This window comes from Scylla paramamosain, chromosome 26 (genome assembly GCF_035594125.1).
Source record: "Scylla paramamosain isolate STU-SP2022 chromosome 26, ASM3559412v1, whole genome shotgun sequence".
Classification (NCBI taxonomy): Eukaryota; Metazoa; Arthropoda; class Malacostraca; order Decapoda; family Portunidae; genus Scylla; species Scylla paramamosain.
In genome coordinates, this window is record NC_087176.1 from 6,635,170 (window position 1) to 6,647,500 (window position 12,331).

The window sequence follows — 12,331 nt, forward strand, 5'->3', positions numbered from 1 at the left end:
TTCTTTTTATTGAATTTTTGTTGCCTTGGCCAGTGTCCTTCCTACATAAAAAAAAAAAAAAAAAGGAGTAGAAACATGCAGAAACTTTCGTTCCAGTGCCACTAAGATTTATAGATCACCAAAACTAACTTAATCTGTATATCCAAGAAACAGCAGGAGGGCAGAGTGTGGTAGTGTGATAGAACCACACATGAGTAAACTTGTTCCTGTGTCAGTCGATTTAAAGATTACTAAAACTAACTCCTCTTAGTATATAGAAGAAACAGCAGGAGGACGGTGCGCGGTATTGTGGTAGAGCACTATACCTAAACTCCACCACGATATAGCGACATGAATAAATGTTTCTAGAGATTACCAAAACTCTCTCAGTATATAAAAGAAACAGCAATGTCTGTCAATATATAGAAGAAAAAGCAGGAGAGGAGTGTGTGGTAGCGTGGTGGAGGGTGCAGCACCATTCCTGTGCCTCCGCCACTTCAAGGAGAAATGAATGGGAAGCACAGCGGGTCATTAGGTCACCCAGATATCCCGCTTTGACCTCGGAACATTAATATCCCTGGTGATTAATGCGGTCCGGGAGAACACGAGGCTATTCCACAACTGTCATGGAAGTTGAGAGGTACTGTCGTGTGTGTGATGCAGGGCCCCGCCGAGCCTGTGGTGCGCGGGGCAGGATGTGGTCACGTCTGATTTGAGGACGTGTGGCAGTCTGTATACTCGTAAGCCTCTAAGCTCCTCAGTGGACATAGTTTCTGAAGGAATGAATTACTATGAATTACATTTCTACGCAGGCTTTTAAGGGTGTTTTTATCGTTCTTGTGAGAGATCAAAAACATTATGAACAGGAGAAACAGGCTTGAGAACCCGGCTAATCATTTGTCTGGCCTTGGAAAATAGTCATGATGAAAGAGCAAAACATTTTTAAATAAGCTTTTTTTACGGTTCTAGTGACATATTAACAACATTTTTACATTTTGAACAAGATAAACAGTCTTGATAATCCTGCTAATCATTTCTTTGGCCTAGGGAAATAGTCGTGGTGAAAAAGGAAAGCGTTTCTCAGTATCTCTATGCTGCGTCGCTTGCATCACCTTCGTTTCCTTTTTTGTCACCTTTGTCTTTCGTATCTTAGTACCTTAGCATCTATTTGGTGTCTCTCTTCCGCCTTGCCAAGTCCCCAGCACAGTAGCGGCGCGGCCATCACCCTGTACTGCCCCGCTATAGGCCATCAGCAGCTTTACACGCCGCGCCATCACCCCCGCTTGCAGTCCCTTGATGGCCGCCCCTGATGGCACAGTATCGTTTGTCAGCCATCGACGCCCCGCTATGATGGCAGGCAGGGGGAGGAGCGCCCTGGACCCTCGCTGCTACTTTCATGTAACTAGATACGCTAAGGGTACTAATAAGGACAGTACTTGTGACGATGAGAATGAGAACGTGATAAGTAATATGAGTAATAAGAATAAGTGATAATAGTAACAACAACAGTAATCATTAGCCACAGTATTCGTGACGAGAACAATGATAACATATTGGGTAACAGATAATAAAAAAAAAAGACAGTAGCAACGAACACAATAACGACAACAACAACAGCAACAACAGCAAAAATAAATGATAAAACTTTTTCTTCTCTCTTGTCAAATTACTTCTTTCTCATTTCTCTTCCTTAAGAAAAAAAAAAAAATATTGCCACCTCCTTCCTTCTGAAACATCTTTTAGATATACACTCCATAAAAACCTCAGAAATACTGTTTTTCTTTCTATTTTTTCGTGTTAAATTAAGGTTAGGTTAAGTAAGGTTAGCTTAGGTTAGGTATGGTTGTTAGGTTTGGTTAGGTTATGATAGGTTGTTAGGTTAGGTTAAATTAGGTAAGGTTAGGTTAGGTTAGGTTAGGTTAAATTAGGTAAGGTTAGGTTAATTTACGCAAGGTTAGGTAAGGTTAAGTTAGGATAGGTTAAGTTAAGTTAAGTTAGGTTAGTTAGGTAAGGTTAGATTGTCAGGTTACGTTAGGTTAAGTTACGTTAGGTAAGGTTAGGTAAGGTTAGGTTAGGTTATTGCATAGTTTTACCTTTGCCTTTTATTGATTAATTTCCCAACACGTCACAAATCAAGGAATTCACTGCACCTGGATGAAAGATGGACAGATGCATCGGATTTTTGGATGGCGGAAATGGAAATGGATCGGTGGCAGTGAGTCTTCTTGAGTGGAGGATATTGGCAGGCTGGCGTGAGGGTGGTGTGAGGTGGTGGTGGTGGTGGTGGTGGTAGGGATGGTGGTGATGGTGGTGGTGGTGGTGAGAGGCATGACTAATCTTTTGATGTTCGGTATTATTGTGTTTTAGGTGGGTGGGGAGAGAGAGTTAGTTAGGAATGGTGAGTTTAGGTGAAGGTGGAAGAGGAACTGGAGCAGGTTACGGTAACTTGGCTTAAATGCTGGTGGTGGTGGTGGTGGTGGTGGTGGTGGGTTAGGTAAGGTTAAGAGTGGAGAAGTGGAAGTGCGAGTCTTTTGAATTGTGGTGGAGAAGGTACCATTAGGAAGTGCTAGAGAATAAATGGAGATAGAGGTACCTTTCAGTGTGGTGGTAGAGGTGGTGGAGAAGGAAAGGTTAGGACTGGAGGAGAACAAGAAAAAAGGCAGTTTAAAGTGTGGTGATGGAAGAGGTGGAGAAAGTAACGTTAGGAGTGGTAGAAAATAAGAGGAAGAAGTATTAGTTTAAAGAGTGGTGATGGAAGAGGTGGAGTAAGTAACGTCAGGAGTGGTGAACAAGTACGTGTAAAGGTGAAGCGAAGGCAGTGTTAAGAAAAAGAAAAAAAAAGAACAATGATAATAAACACGTAAATAAATAGAATAATAAAATAAACAAACAAAAAAAAACTCATCCTTTCCCAAGACTCCAAAACACACAAAAAAACAATAAAACAAGAATAAAAAAAAAGGAGAAAGCCTACATTAACAGAACACCCCGCGTGAGAGAAAGAAAACGGAAAAGAGGAAAAGAGAAACAGAGAGAGGATCGTTTCCAGAGGGTTTGGGGGAGAAGGAAGTGAATGGGCGGGTGGGTGGGGGAGAGAGGAGGGCCATGGGCGGTGGGTGGGGTGGATGGGAGGGCGGCGTTTCCAGGGTGGATATAAATGAATTGGAGGTGGAGGCTTGCACAGATTTTTATGGGCGTGCTGGTGATGGACAATTGTGAGAGTTAACTGGGAGGAAGGGGAGAGAGAGAGAGAGAGAGAGAGAGAGAGAGAGAGAGAGAGAGAGAGAGAGAGAGAGAGAGAGAGAGAGAGAGAGAGAGAGAGAGATACCAGTTTAGAGATGTTGAAAGACTAAATGATCAGAAAATACCATGACTGTAAATGATACAGAATAAATGAATAAACGAAAAGGGAAAAGAGGAAGAAAATATGCCCTAGGGAATGGGAAACAGGGAGAGGGGAAAGAAAGTAAAGACGAAAGGGAGGGAGAGAAATGAAACGAAAGAAAGTGAAGGAGGGAGTGCATGAAGAAGTGGGAGTGAAGGGAAGGGAAGAGGAAAGAAGGGGAAAAGGGTGAGGGAAAAGAGAGGGGAGAGGAAAAGAGGGCCTTCATATTCCCAACAGTGCATGAAGTATTGAGAATGAAGAGAAGGGAAAGACTAAAGGAAAGAGAAAGAGGAAGGGGGAGAGGAGATGAAGGGAAAGTGACGGGAGAGGGAGAGGGGAGTTTCATGTCCTTGGCAGCTCGTGGAGTGGGTGTCCATTAGGGTTATTGTTGGGTATTAACGTGAGGTATTGGCACACTAAGGGGAGGAGGTGTGGGAGGGGGTGTACAGGTGAGGGGAGGAGAGGGAAAGGGAGAAGTGGGTGTCTAGGTGAAGGTGGACGAGGGAAAGGGTATATGGTGAGAGGTTAGGGGAGGAGGGATGGGGGTACGAGCTGGCCAGGTGATGGGAAAGGAAGAGGAGTTGAAGGGAAGGAGGTAAGTAGAGTACAATTATTGTGTCTCGAGGTGTAATAAATTAGGATTCTCTTGTGTTCTTAAATTGATGTGGAGTTTGATGTTCTTGTTTTCTCAGTATTTGTGTAATGGGTTTGCTTACTTTGTTTTGGCTTTTCTTGTCTTTTTTTTTCTTCAATTTCCTTATCGTTTGTCTGATTTTTTTTTTCGTCACTTTCTTCTGTCACTTATAAAATTGAATTTTTTTACGTTTTTTCATGGTTACTCTCCTTCAGTCTTATTCCATGTTTTCCTTCGCTTTTCCATTAGTTTTTAAATATTTCCTCCCTATTTCATTTCATTTTCCTGATTTTTCCTTTTCATTTCCTTATTTTTTCCTTTTTTAATCATCAATTTTTTTTCTCTCACATAGAATCACTAGTTTATATATTTTCCTCTCTACTTTATTTTCTTTGTATTGTCTTACTTTCCCCTCGAATTTAAGTATTTTCCCTTTTCTTCTTAACTTTTTCTTTTATTTTCTTTAACCCGAATTATTAGCATCTCCTCATGTTATTTATATTTCCTTCATACTGCCTCTATTTCCTCGCTATTATTTTCCTCCTCTCACTTTTTCCCCTCACTTGTCCCCTCGTGTCGCGTCTCCCGGAAAAGCGCCTAACACATTGCAGCGTGCATTCCCCTCACCCTCACCGGCTCATCTGTCTCCACTCCCTTTTCCCCTTACTGTTCCGATTTCAAATTTCCATCCCTCACTGACACTAGTTTCCCTCTAAAATTCTGTTAACAATCCCACAGATTTTGAATTTTCTATTTTTTTTTTCCTTTGGTTTTCTTATCAGTAAATCTGGAGTGTTATTGTTTGTTATGGCCTTCAGTTGTGTGCGATATATCTATCTATCTATATATATATATATATATATATATATATATATATATATATATATATATATATATATATATATATATATATATATATATATATATATTTTTTTTTTTTTTTTTTTTTTTTTTTTGTAAAGTTAAACGTGTACTTTTTTATTTTAACTTTTCCCTTTAAGTAATAATTTTTACATGGTTTCTTTTTATTTAAGTGTGAATTACGTTTGTGTGTAATTCATTTTATTTTTTAATGTAAAGTTAAACACCTAATGATATTTTGTTTATTTTTCCTTTTTTTTTTTCCTAATTGGATCACCTATTTATTTTCTTTATTCAGAAATCTATGAACTATTTTTTTTTGTTGTATCTTTGAGTTAAGTTATATGTATGTAGTTTAGTTTTTTTGTTGTAATATAAGGTTAAATGTGTACTGATATTTTTATTCTCACTCGGCGGATTCTACTTCTCAAATTTATATCGGAAGGATGTAAAAAGTTTTCTCCTTTTACGTACGAGTATACACTTTTTTTTTATATATTTCTCGATATATTGATTTTCAAATACTTTATATATATATATATATATATATATATATATATATATATATATATATATATATATATATATATATATATATATATATATATATATATATATATATATATATATATATAAAATTTTTCCACTTATTTTTTCTTACTCAGCAAATTCTAATTCTCAAATTTGCACCGAAAACGTAAAAAAATTCACTTGTTCATACATATTCCTTTATTTCTCATGTTTTTTTTCTCCCATATATTGATTTCTTGATTTTTCTTTTTCTGCAGTTTTTTTTTTTTATACCCATATATATTTTTCCTCACTCAGCAAATTCTAGTTTTCCAATTTGCATGTGAAACGTGTTAAAAATTCACGTTACTGCTTCCCGAGCGTTGCATTATTTGCCTTATCACATAGCGCGAAATTCTGGCAGGAAACGTGCGATTTTCACCTGGACACCATAAATAGAACGGAGGAGGAGGAGAAGGAGGAGGAGGAGGATTCAAGATGCGAGGATGCCAGAATATCTTATTGTAAATTTAGGACAAGCACTAAGGACAGGAATATGGAAGATTGAGGAAGAGGAGGAGGAAGAGGAGGAGTGAGGGAAGAATAGAAGATTATGAAAAAAGTTAAGGGAAGGAAAGGGATGTGGGTCAAGAAGAGAAGGGAGGAAAGGAGAAGTTAGAAAAAGAACACAAATATAAAAGGGAAATAGAAAAACAAAAAAAGTACATAAGAAAAAGCTGTGAACGTAGAAAAGTAAACCACTATATGAAAAAAAAAAGAAAAGAAGAAAAGAAAACAGACGACAGTGACGAAAAAGAATAGGAAAACGAAAATAAAAGGTAAGGCGAAAGAAAAGAAAGAAGAGGAGAAAGAGAAAAAAAGATAGGGAGACGAAGAAGGAAAAACAAAACAAGAAAAAAAAACAGATGAAAGAAAGAAGAAAATAAGACAAAAAGAAAGCAAAAGTAGGAGGGAAACGAAGAATTAAGAAGAATATAAGCTAAAAGGAAAAAAAAAGGAGATTAAGAGAAAAAAAGACAGCAAAAAAAGGAAAAGGAAACGGAAAAAATGGATAAAAGAGGGAAGAATGAATACCGGCAACAGAAATAAGAGGAAGAGGAAGAGGAGGTGGAAGAGAATGAATAGCAGCAGCAGGAGAAGCAAAAGCAGGACAAGGAAGAGGAGGAGGTGTAGGAGGAGGAGGAGGAGGAGGACAAGGACAAGGAGAACTGGTGACGGTCTCCTTTTAAAACACGCCTCACAACACTTCTTTCTTAGCCTGTTCCCGGAATCCCTCCCTCCCTCCCTCCCTCCCTCGCTGGCTCCTCCTACTCAGGGTTTATACAGCACCCCGACACGCTATAATTTCACCTCGACACGCCGCCCAAATTCGCCGAAGCTCTCCCGAAACGTGCATTCCTAAAGCGTGTGGAATTTCAGCTTTAACGTGTTCGTGAGCTGGGGAAGAAGATCACGGTTTTTTTTTTTTTTTTTTTTTGGGGGGGGAGAGGTAAGAGCTGGTGGAAGGTGGTGTTTCTTTTCTTGTGTTGCCTCAAAAAAATGTCTATTTTTGTGTGTGTCTGTTTTTTTTTTTCTCTCTCTCTCTCTCTCTCTCTCTCTCTCTCTCTCTCTCTCTCTCTCTCTCTCTCTCTCTCTCTCTCTCTCTCTCTCTCTCTCTCTCTCTCTCTCATCTCTGTAACTCTCTCCTTTTCTATCCTCCTTACTTTCTACATCCCTTTAATCCTCCCTTTCCTTCACTCTTCTCTGCATCACCCACTTTCTCTTCTCTCTCTCTCTCTCTCTCTCTCTCTCTCTCTCTCTCTCTCTCTCTCTCTCTCTCTCTCTCTCTCTCTCTCTCTCTCTCTCTCTCTCTCTCTCTCTCTCTCTCTCTCTCTCTCTCTCTCTCTCTCTCTCTCTCTCTCTCTCTCTCTCTCTCTCTCTCTCTCTCTCTCTCTCTCTCTCTCTCTCTCTCTCTCTCTCTCTCTCTCTCTCTCTCTCTCCATCCTCCCGCGTCCCAATCCTTCACTCCATCCTGACGTGTGGCCTCGCGCTCCTCGGCTTCTCCCGTGCCAGCTGCCAAGTCAATAGGGAAGTGCAGAGTCCAGAGAAGAAGTGATCGAGATTGCAGCCTGCGCCCCCTGAAGGATGTAACGGGAAGAGATGTCTGTCTCACTCCCCGCGGCCCACATGTCTTCCAGCTCCCAAAGACGTTCCAGCGGTGTTCAATAGGAGAAGCCAAGGGTGTTCCAGGGGGCTCAAGGAAGGTTCAAGGGAATTCCAGGGAAGGTTTAAGGAAGATTCCAGGGTGTTGCATGGAAGGTTCAAGGGAATTCCAGGGAGATTCTAGGGAGAGTCAAGAAATGCCAAGAGGTCTCAGGACTGTTCACGGAAGGCTCGAAGAAAATTCCAGGGAAGTTCTAGGGAGAGTTAAAAAAAGGTTCAAGGGAGGTTTAAGGAGGGTTCAAGGGACGTTTTACGGTGGTTCAAATGAATTCCAGGGTGCTTCCAGGGAGGTTTATGTGAATTCCAGAAATATTCAAGCGAGGTTCAAACGGGAGGTCAAAGGTGTTCCAGGAGGTTCAAGGAAGGTTCTATAGATGCTCAAGGGAATTCCACGGGGGTGTTCCAGGGAGGTTCAGCGGAAGTTCCAGAGGATGGGCAAAGTGAGGGAGGAATTCAAGGAGGACTGGGAATGAAAAAGGGGAGAGAAATGACAGAGAGAGAGAGAGAGAGAGAGAGAGAGAGAGAGAGAGAGAGAGAGAGAGAGAGAATGAAGATGTTACTACCGGAATATTAATAGCCTGGCAAAGAAGGAGTGTGTGGAAGAAGAAAAGAAGTAAAGAAAGATTTAGGAAGTTAGTGAAGGAAAGTGAAATAAGAGGAAGGAAAGAAAACACAAGGGAAAGATGTTTTTTGGGGAGGAAGGTGACGTGTTAAGAGAGAGAGAGAGAGAGAGAGAGAGAGAGAGAGAGAGAGAGAGAGAGAGAGAGAGAGAGAGAGAGAGAGAGAGAGAGAGAGTTAAGAATAGTAGTACGAGTCAAACACACACAACAGAATGCCTTGGGAGTCGTTACGTTATTATGTAGCTATATTACGACTCAACGCTATACTAAGAAAAAAAAATGAAACCAAGACGGAGGGAAGAAAGAAAGCAAAATAAACAAATAACAGGAACATTTCACAGAGCAATTAGTTAAAGACTGCATTCTCTCCGACCACAAAAATTAAAAGAGGTGAAAAAAAATAATAAAACAAAGCACTAAACAAATAACAGAAACAGAGAGAGAGAGGGGGAAAAAAAACATTTCACACAGGAATAACCTAAACACTAGATTTCCAGCGATTACCAAAGTGAAGATAAAAAAAAATAAATAAAAGCAAATGCAGAATGAAAGGGAGAATAAAGAGAAGAAAAAAACATTTCAACCAGTAATTAGCTAAACACCACATCCCCAGCAATCACCAAAATTAAAAGAAATAGAAAAAAAAAGATAAAAGCTACACAAAGAACACGAGAGAAGAAAATTTAACGCTAGAATCAGCAGACAACAAAGACGAAAGAGAATGTAAATATGGAGAGAAAAAAATAAAGAAAGAAATCACGAGAGAGAGAGAGAGAGAGAGAGAGAGAGAGAGAGAGAGAGAGAGAGAGAGAGAGAGAGAGAGAGAGAGAGAGAGAGAGAGAGAAATTTGAAGCTGAAATGAAAGCTGCAGAAAACAAAGAAAAGTAATAAAACCTGAAAAAAATAAATAAAAAATCATATCTGATCGTGGAAGAAATGGCAGAGAATGAGTCAAACAACTTCATTGTCATCACTCTTTCAAAAAATAAAAAATAAAAAATCTGGGGCTGCAGGAATTTCACGCCCAGACGTCCAAGACCAATTTAGTGACTCACCACCACAGGGAAAATTAGCGTCATTTGCCAGATATATGTGGTGCCTAGGTTTTATGTACCCCCTTGTGAGAACCTGCTGGCCACTACGCGACAAGGGGAGGGAGGGAGGGAAGGAGGGAGAGTGGGGTAGAGAGAGAGAGAGAGAGAGAGAGAGAGAGAGAGAGAGAGAGAGAGAGAGAGAGAGAGAGAGAGAGAGAGAGAGAGAGAGAGAAGGATAAACATTTGCATATATATATATATAGAGAGAGAGAGAGAGAGAGAGAGAGAGAGAGAGAGAGAGAGAGAGAGAGAGAGAGAGAGAGAGAGAGAGAGATAAAAAGGTCGATGGGTGGATAGATAAATAGATGAAAAGGTAGATTGACTGACTGACAAAAATAGGCAGACAGAAACGTTAGGAAAACAAAAAGAAAAGAAAAATAAGACGAGAACACAAAACAAATAAAGAAAAATATAAAGCAGAGCATAAAGCAAATCAAGATGACGAAGAGAAGGAAATTTAGGAAGAGGAAGAGGAGAACCTGCTAGAAGGAGAGATGCAGGAGGAAGAAAAGGAGGAGGAAGGGCAAGAAGAAGAGAAGGAGGAGGAAGAGCAAGAGAAAGAGAAGGAGGAGGAGGGAGAGGAAGAAGAAGAGGAGGAGGAGGAGATGCCAGAGGAAGAGAGAGAAAGAGCACAAGACTTTGCTTACTGAGAATCGAAGCAAGAGGAGGCAAACTTTGGAATATCTTATCAAGAGTCTGCAGTTCTCTCGGCAAACACACAAACAACATCACCGACTTCGAGAAAAAAAAAAAAAAAAAAGGAAAAGAGGAGAGAAAAACGTGGCAGAAAATAAACTGATGCTTCGACAAACATATAAAAAAGAAAAAAAGAAAGGAATTGAGTGAGAGAAAGTTAAACAGAAGCGCTGCGCAAACACACACACACACACACACACACACACACACACACACACACACACACACACACACACACACACACACACACACACACACACACACACACACATGAAAAGATGAAAAAAAATAAAAACATGAATAATGAAGATAAAATAAAAAAATATATATATGAAAAGACCATCAAATTTTAAAACCATACGTAAAAAATCCAGGTTTGAGTTTTATTTCACTTGATCAAAACATGAATGCCAGCCATGATATAAGAAAGGAACACGCGGGAGGGGGGGGGAAAAAAAAACCCTGGGGAAAAATAGATGGAAATATAAATACACTCCGTGACAGACAGACAAACAGACAGACAGACAGACAGACAGACAGACATATACGCACAATTGGTGAGGGGTGAAGAACATGAAATGAATGTTATGTTTTGTGGTGTTGTGTGGTGTTGTGTGAAGTGGTGATGACGTGGCGGTTCTGTAGTGGTGATGAGGCTTAATCTATTTTTATTTGATAGTGTTGTTGTTGTCGTGTTTGTCTTTGTCCCTCCCTTTTTTTTCACCACTTTTATTCTTGTTCTTTCGTTTTATTTTTTTCCGCTTGAATTGCGTTTTCTCTCTCTCTCTCTCTCTCTCTCTCTCTCTCTCTCTCTCTCTCTCTCTCTCTCTCTCTCTCTCTCTCTCTCTCTCTCTCTCTCTCTCTCTCTCTCTCTCTCTCTCTCTCTCTTATTTTTGTTTAAGTTATCGTCAGGAATTATGAAGGCCAAATTAAGAAGATATTTTGATGCAATTAGGAGTTAATTTTATCTTTTTATTTTTCCGCTTGACGTATACATTTTCAGTCTTATTCTTTCGTTTTTGTTGACGTAAATGTGTTACGGTCACGAAGATTCTTTATGGCGAGTTATGAATGAGATTTTAATGCAATTTGAAATTTTTGTATTAAGTGCGTTTTGCATTTTCGCTTGACTTGTCTTCGTTTTTGTTTGTTAAATTACCTTTACGGATATTCTGATGGCCAAATTAGATTTTAATGCAATTCTAAGTATATGTATTTTGAGTGTTTTCTTTTCTTTCCGCTGTAAATTTTCACTCTTATTCTCTTGTTTTTGTTGACGTAAATGTGTTATGATCACGAACACTCCTTATGGCGAATTATGAATGAGATTTAAGTGGAATCTGAAGTTCATATATTGTATGTGCTTTAACTAAAACCTAACTTATGAAGAGATTTTAATGCTATTGGAAGTATGTGTGTCCTATCAGTTAACTTAGTTTTCGCATGACTTGACTTAATTAATTTTACTCTTCTTTTTCTTTACCTAAGTTATCTTCACAAAACATTGCGTATCCAGATTTGTAGAATCCGAAATTTATAAGAAAATGAGACACTTGAGAAAAATTATTTGTTCTCTCGCCATGATTATTTTCAAAGGCCAAAGAGATTATTAGCCGGGTCCTCTAGAGTGTTTCTCCTGCTAATAATGTACAAATCATGTTAACCAGTCACTAGAACCGTAAAATGATCCCAAAAGCCCCGTGTAACTTCACCACGACCATTTTCAAAGGCCAGAGAGATGAGCCAGGTTCTCAAAAATATCTCTCCTGTTAATGTAATAATCTTGTTAATATTTTACTAGGACCATAAAAAAAAATTAAAAAAATCTTAAAAACCCGTGTCACTTCAACTAGAAGCTTTTGAAAACGCTTTGCTCTCTCATCATTATTTTCAAAGTCCAAATATGTTAAGCCGGGTTTACAATAGTGTTTCTTCTGTTAATAATGTAAAAACCTTGTTAATCTGACACTAGAATCGTAAAAAAAAATATCCCTAGAAATCCGTGCAACTTCAACTAGAACCTTTAGAACGTAGTAGAAGTGCGGCGCAAAAGTGGTTCAACATATGGTCCTACGTAGCTTGCCGGAGTGGTGCGTGGTGAGCTGTACTTAATCTTCATCTAACTCACTCGCCTCTGTAATACCGTGACCTTGTTTAAGATCGCCTTGTTGGCCTTATGCGAGGTGAGGAAGTTTGCGATGAGGGATGGATGGGGTGGGTGGTGAGGTGACGAGGTGCAGTGCTGGTTTGCAAGGCGTGGTGATGCGTGGTGTGGTGTGGTGGTGGCGTGTGGTGAGGTTAAGTTTAGCCCTTCCGGTCTTCCATGCAT

General features: G+C 39.5%; 1 protein-coding gene across 1 annotated transcript in view; it reads left to right on the top strand.

The window, feature by feature from the left end:
* The first annotated feature begins 7,966 nt into the window (after positions 1-7,966).
* The window catches only part of LOC135113506 (cytosolic Fe-S cluster assembly factor NUBP1-like), a 248,727-nt gene continuing 244,362 nt past the window's right edge, over positions 7,967-12,331 (top strand). The window contains exon 1 of the mRNA XM_064028747.1: positions 7,967-8,032. Coding sequence (XP_063884817.1) covers positions 7,967-8,032 — 66 coding nt within the window. The remainder of the gene's footprint in view (positions 8,033-12,331) is intronic.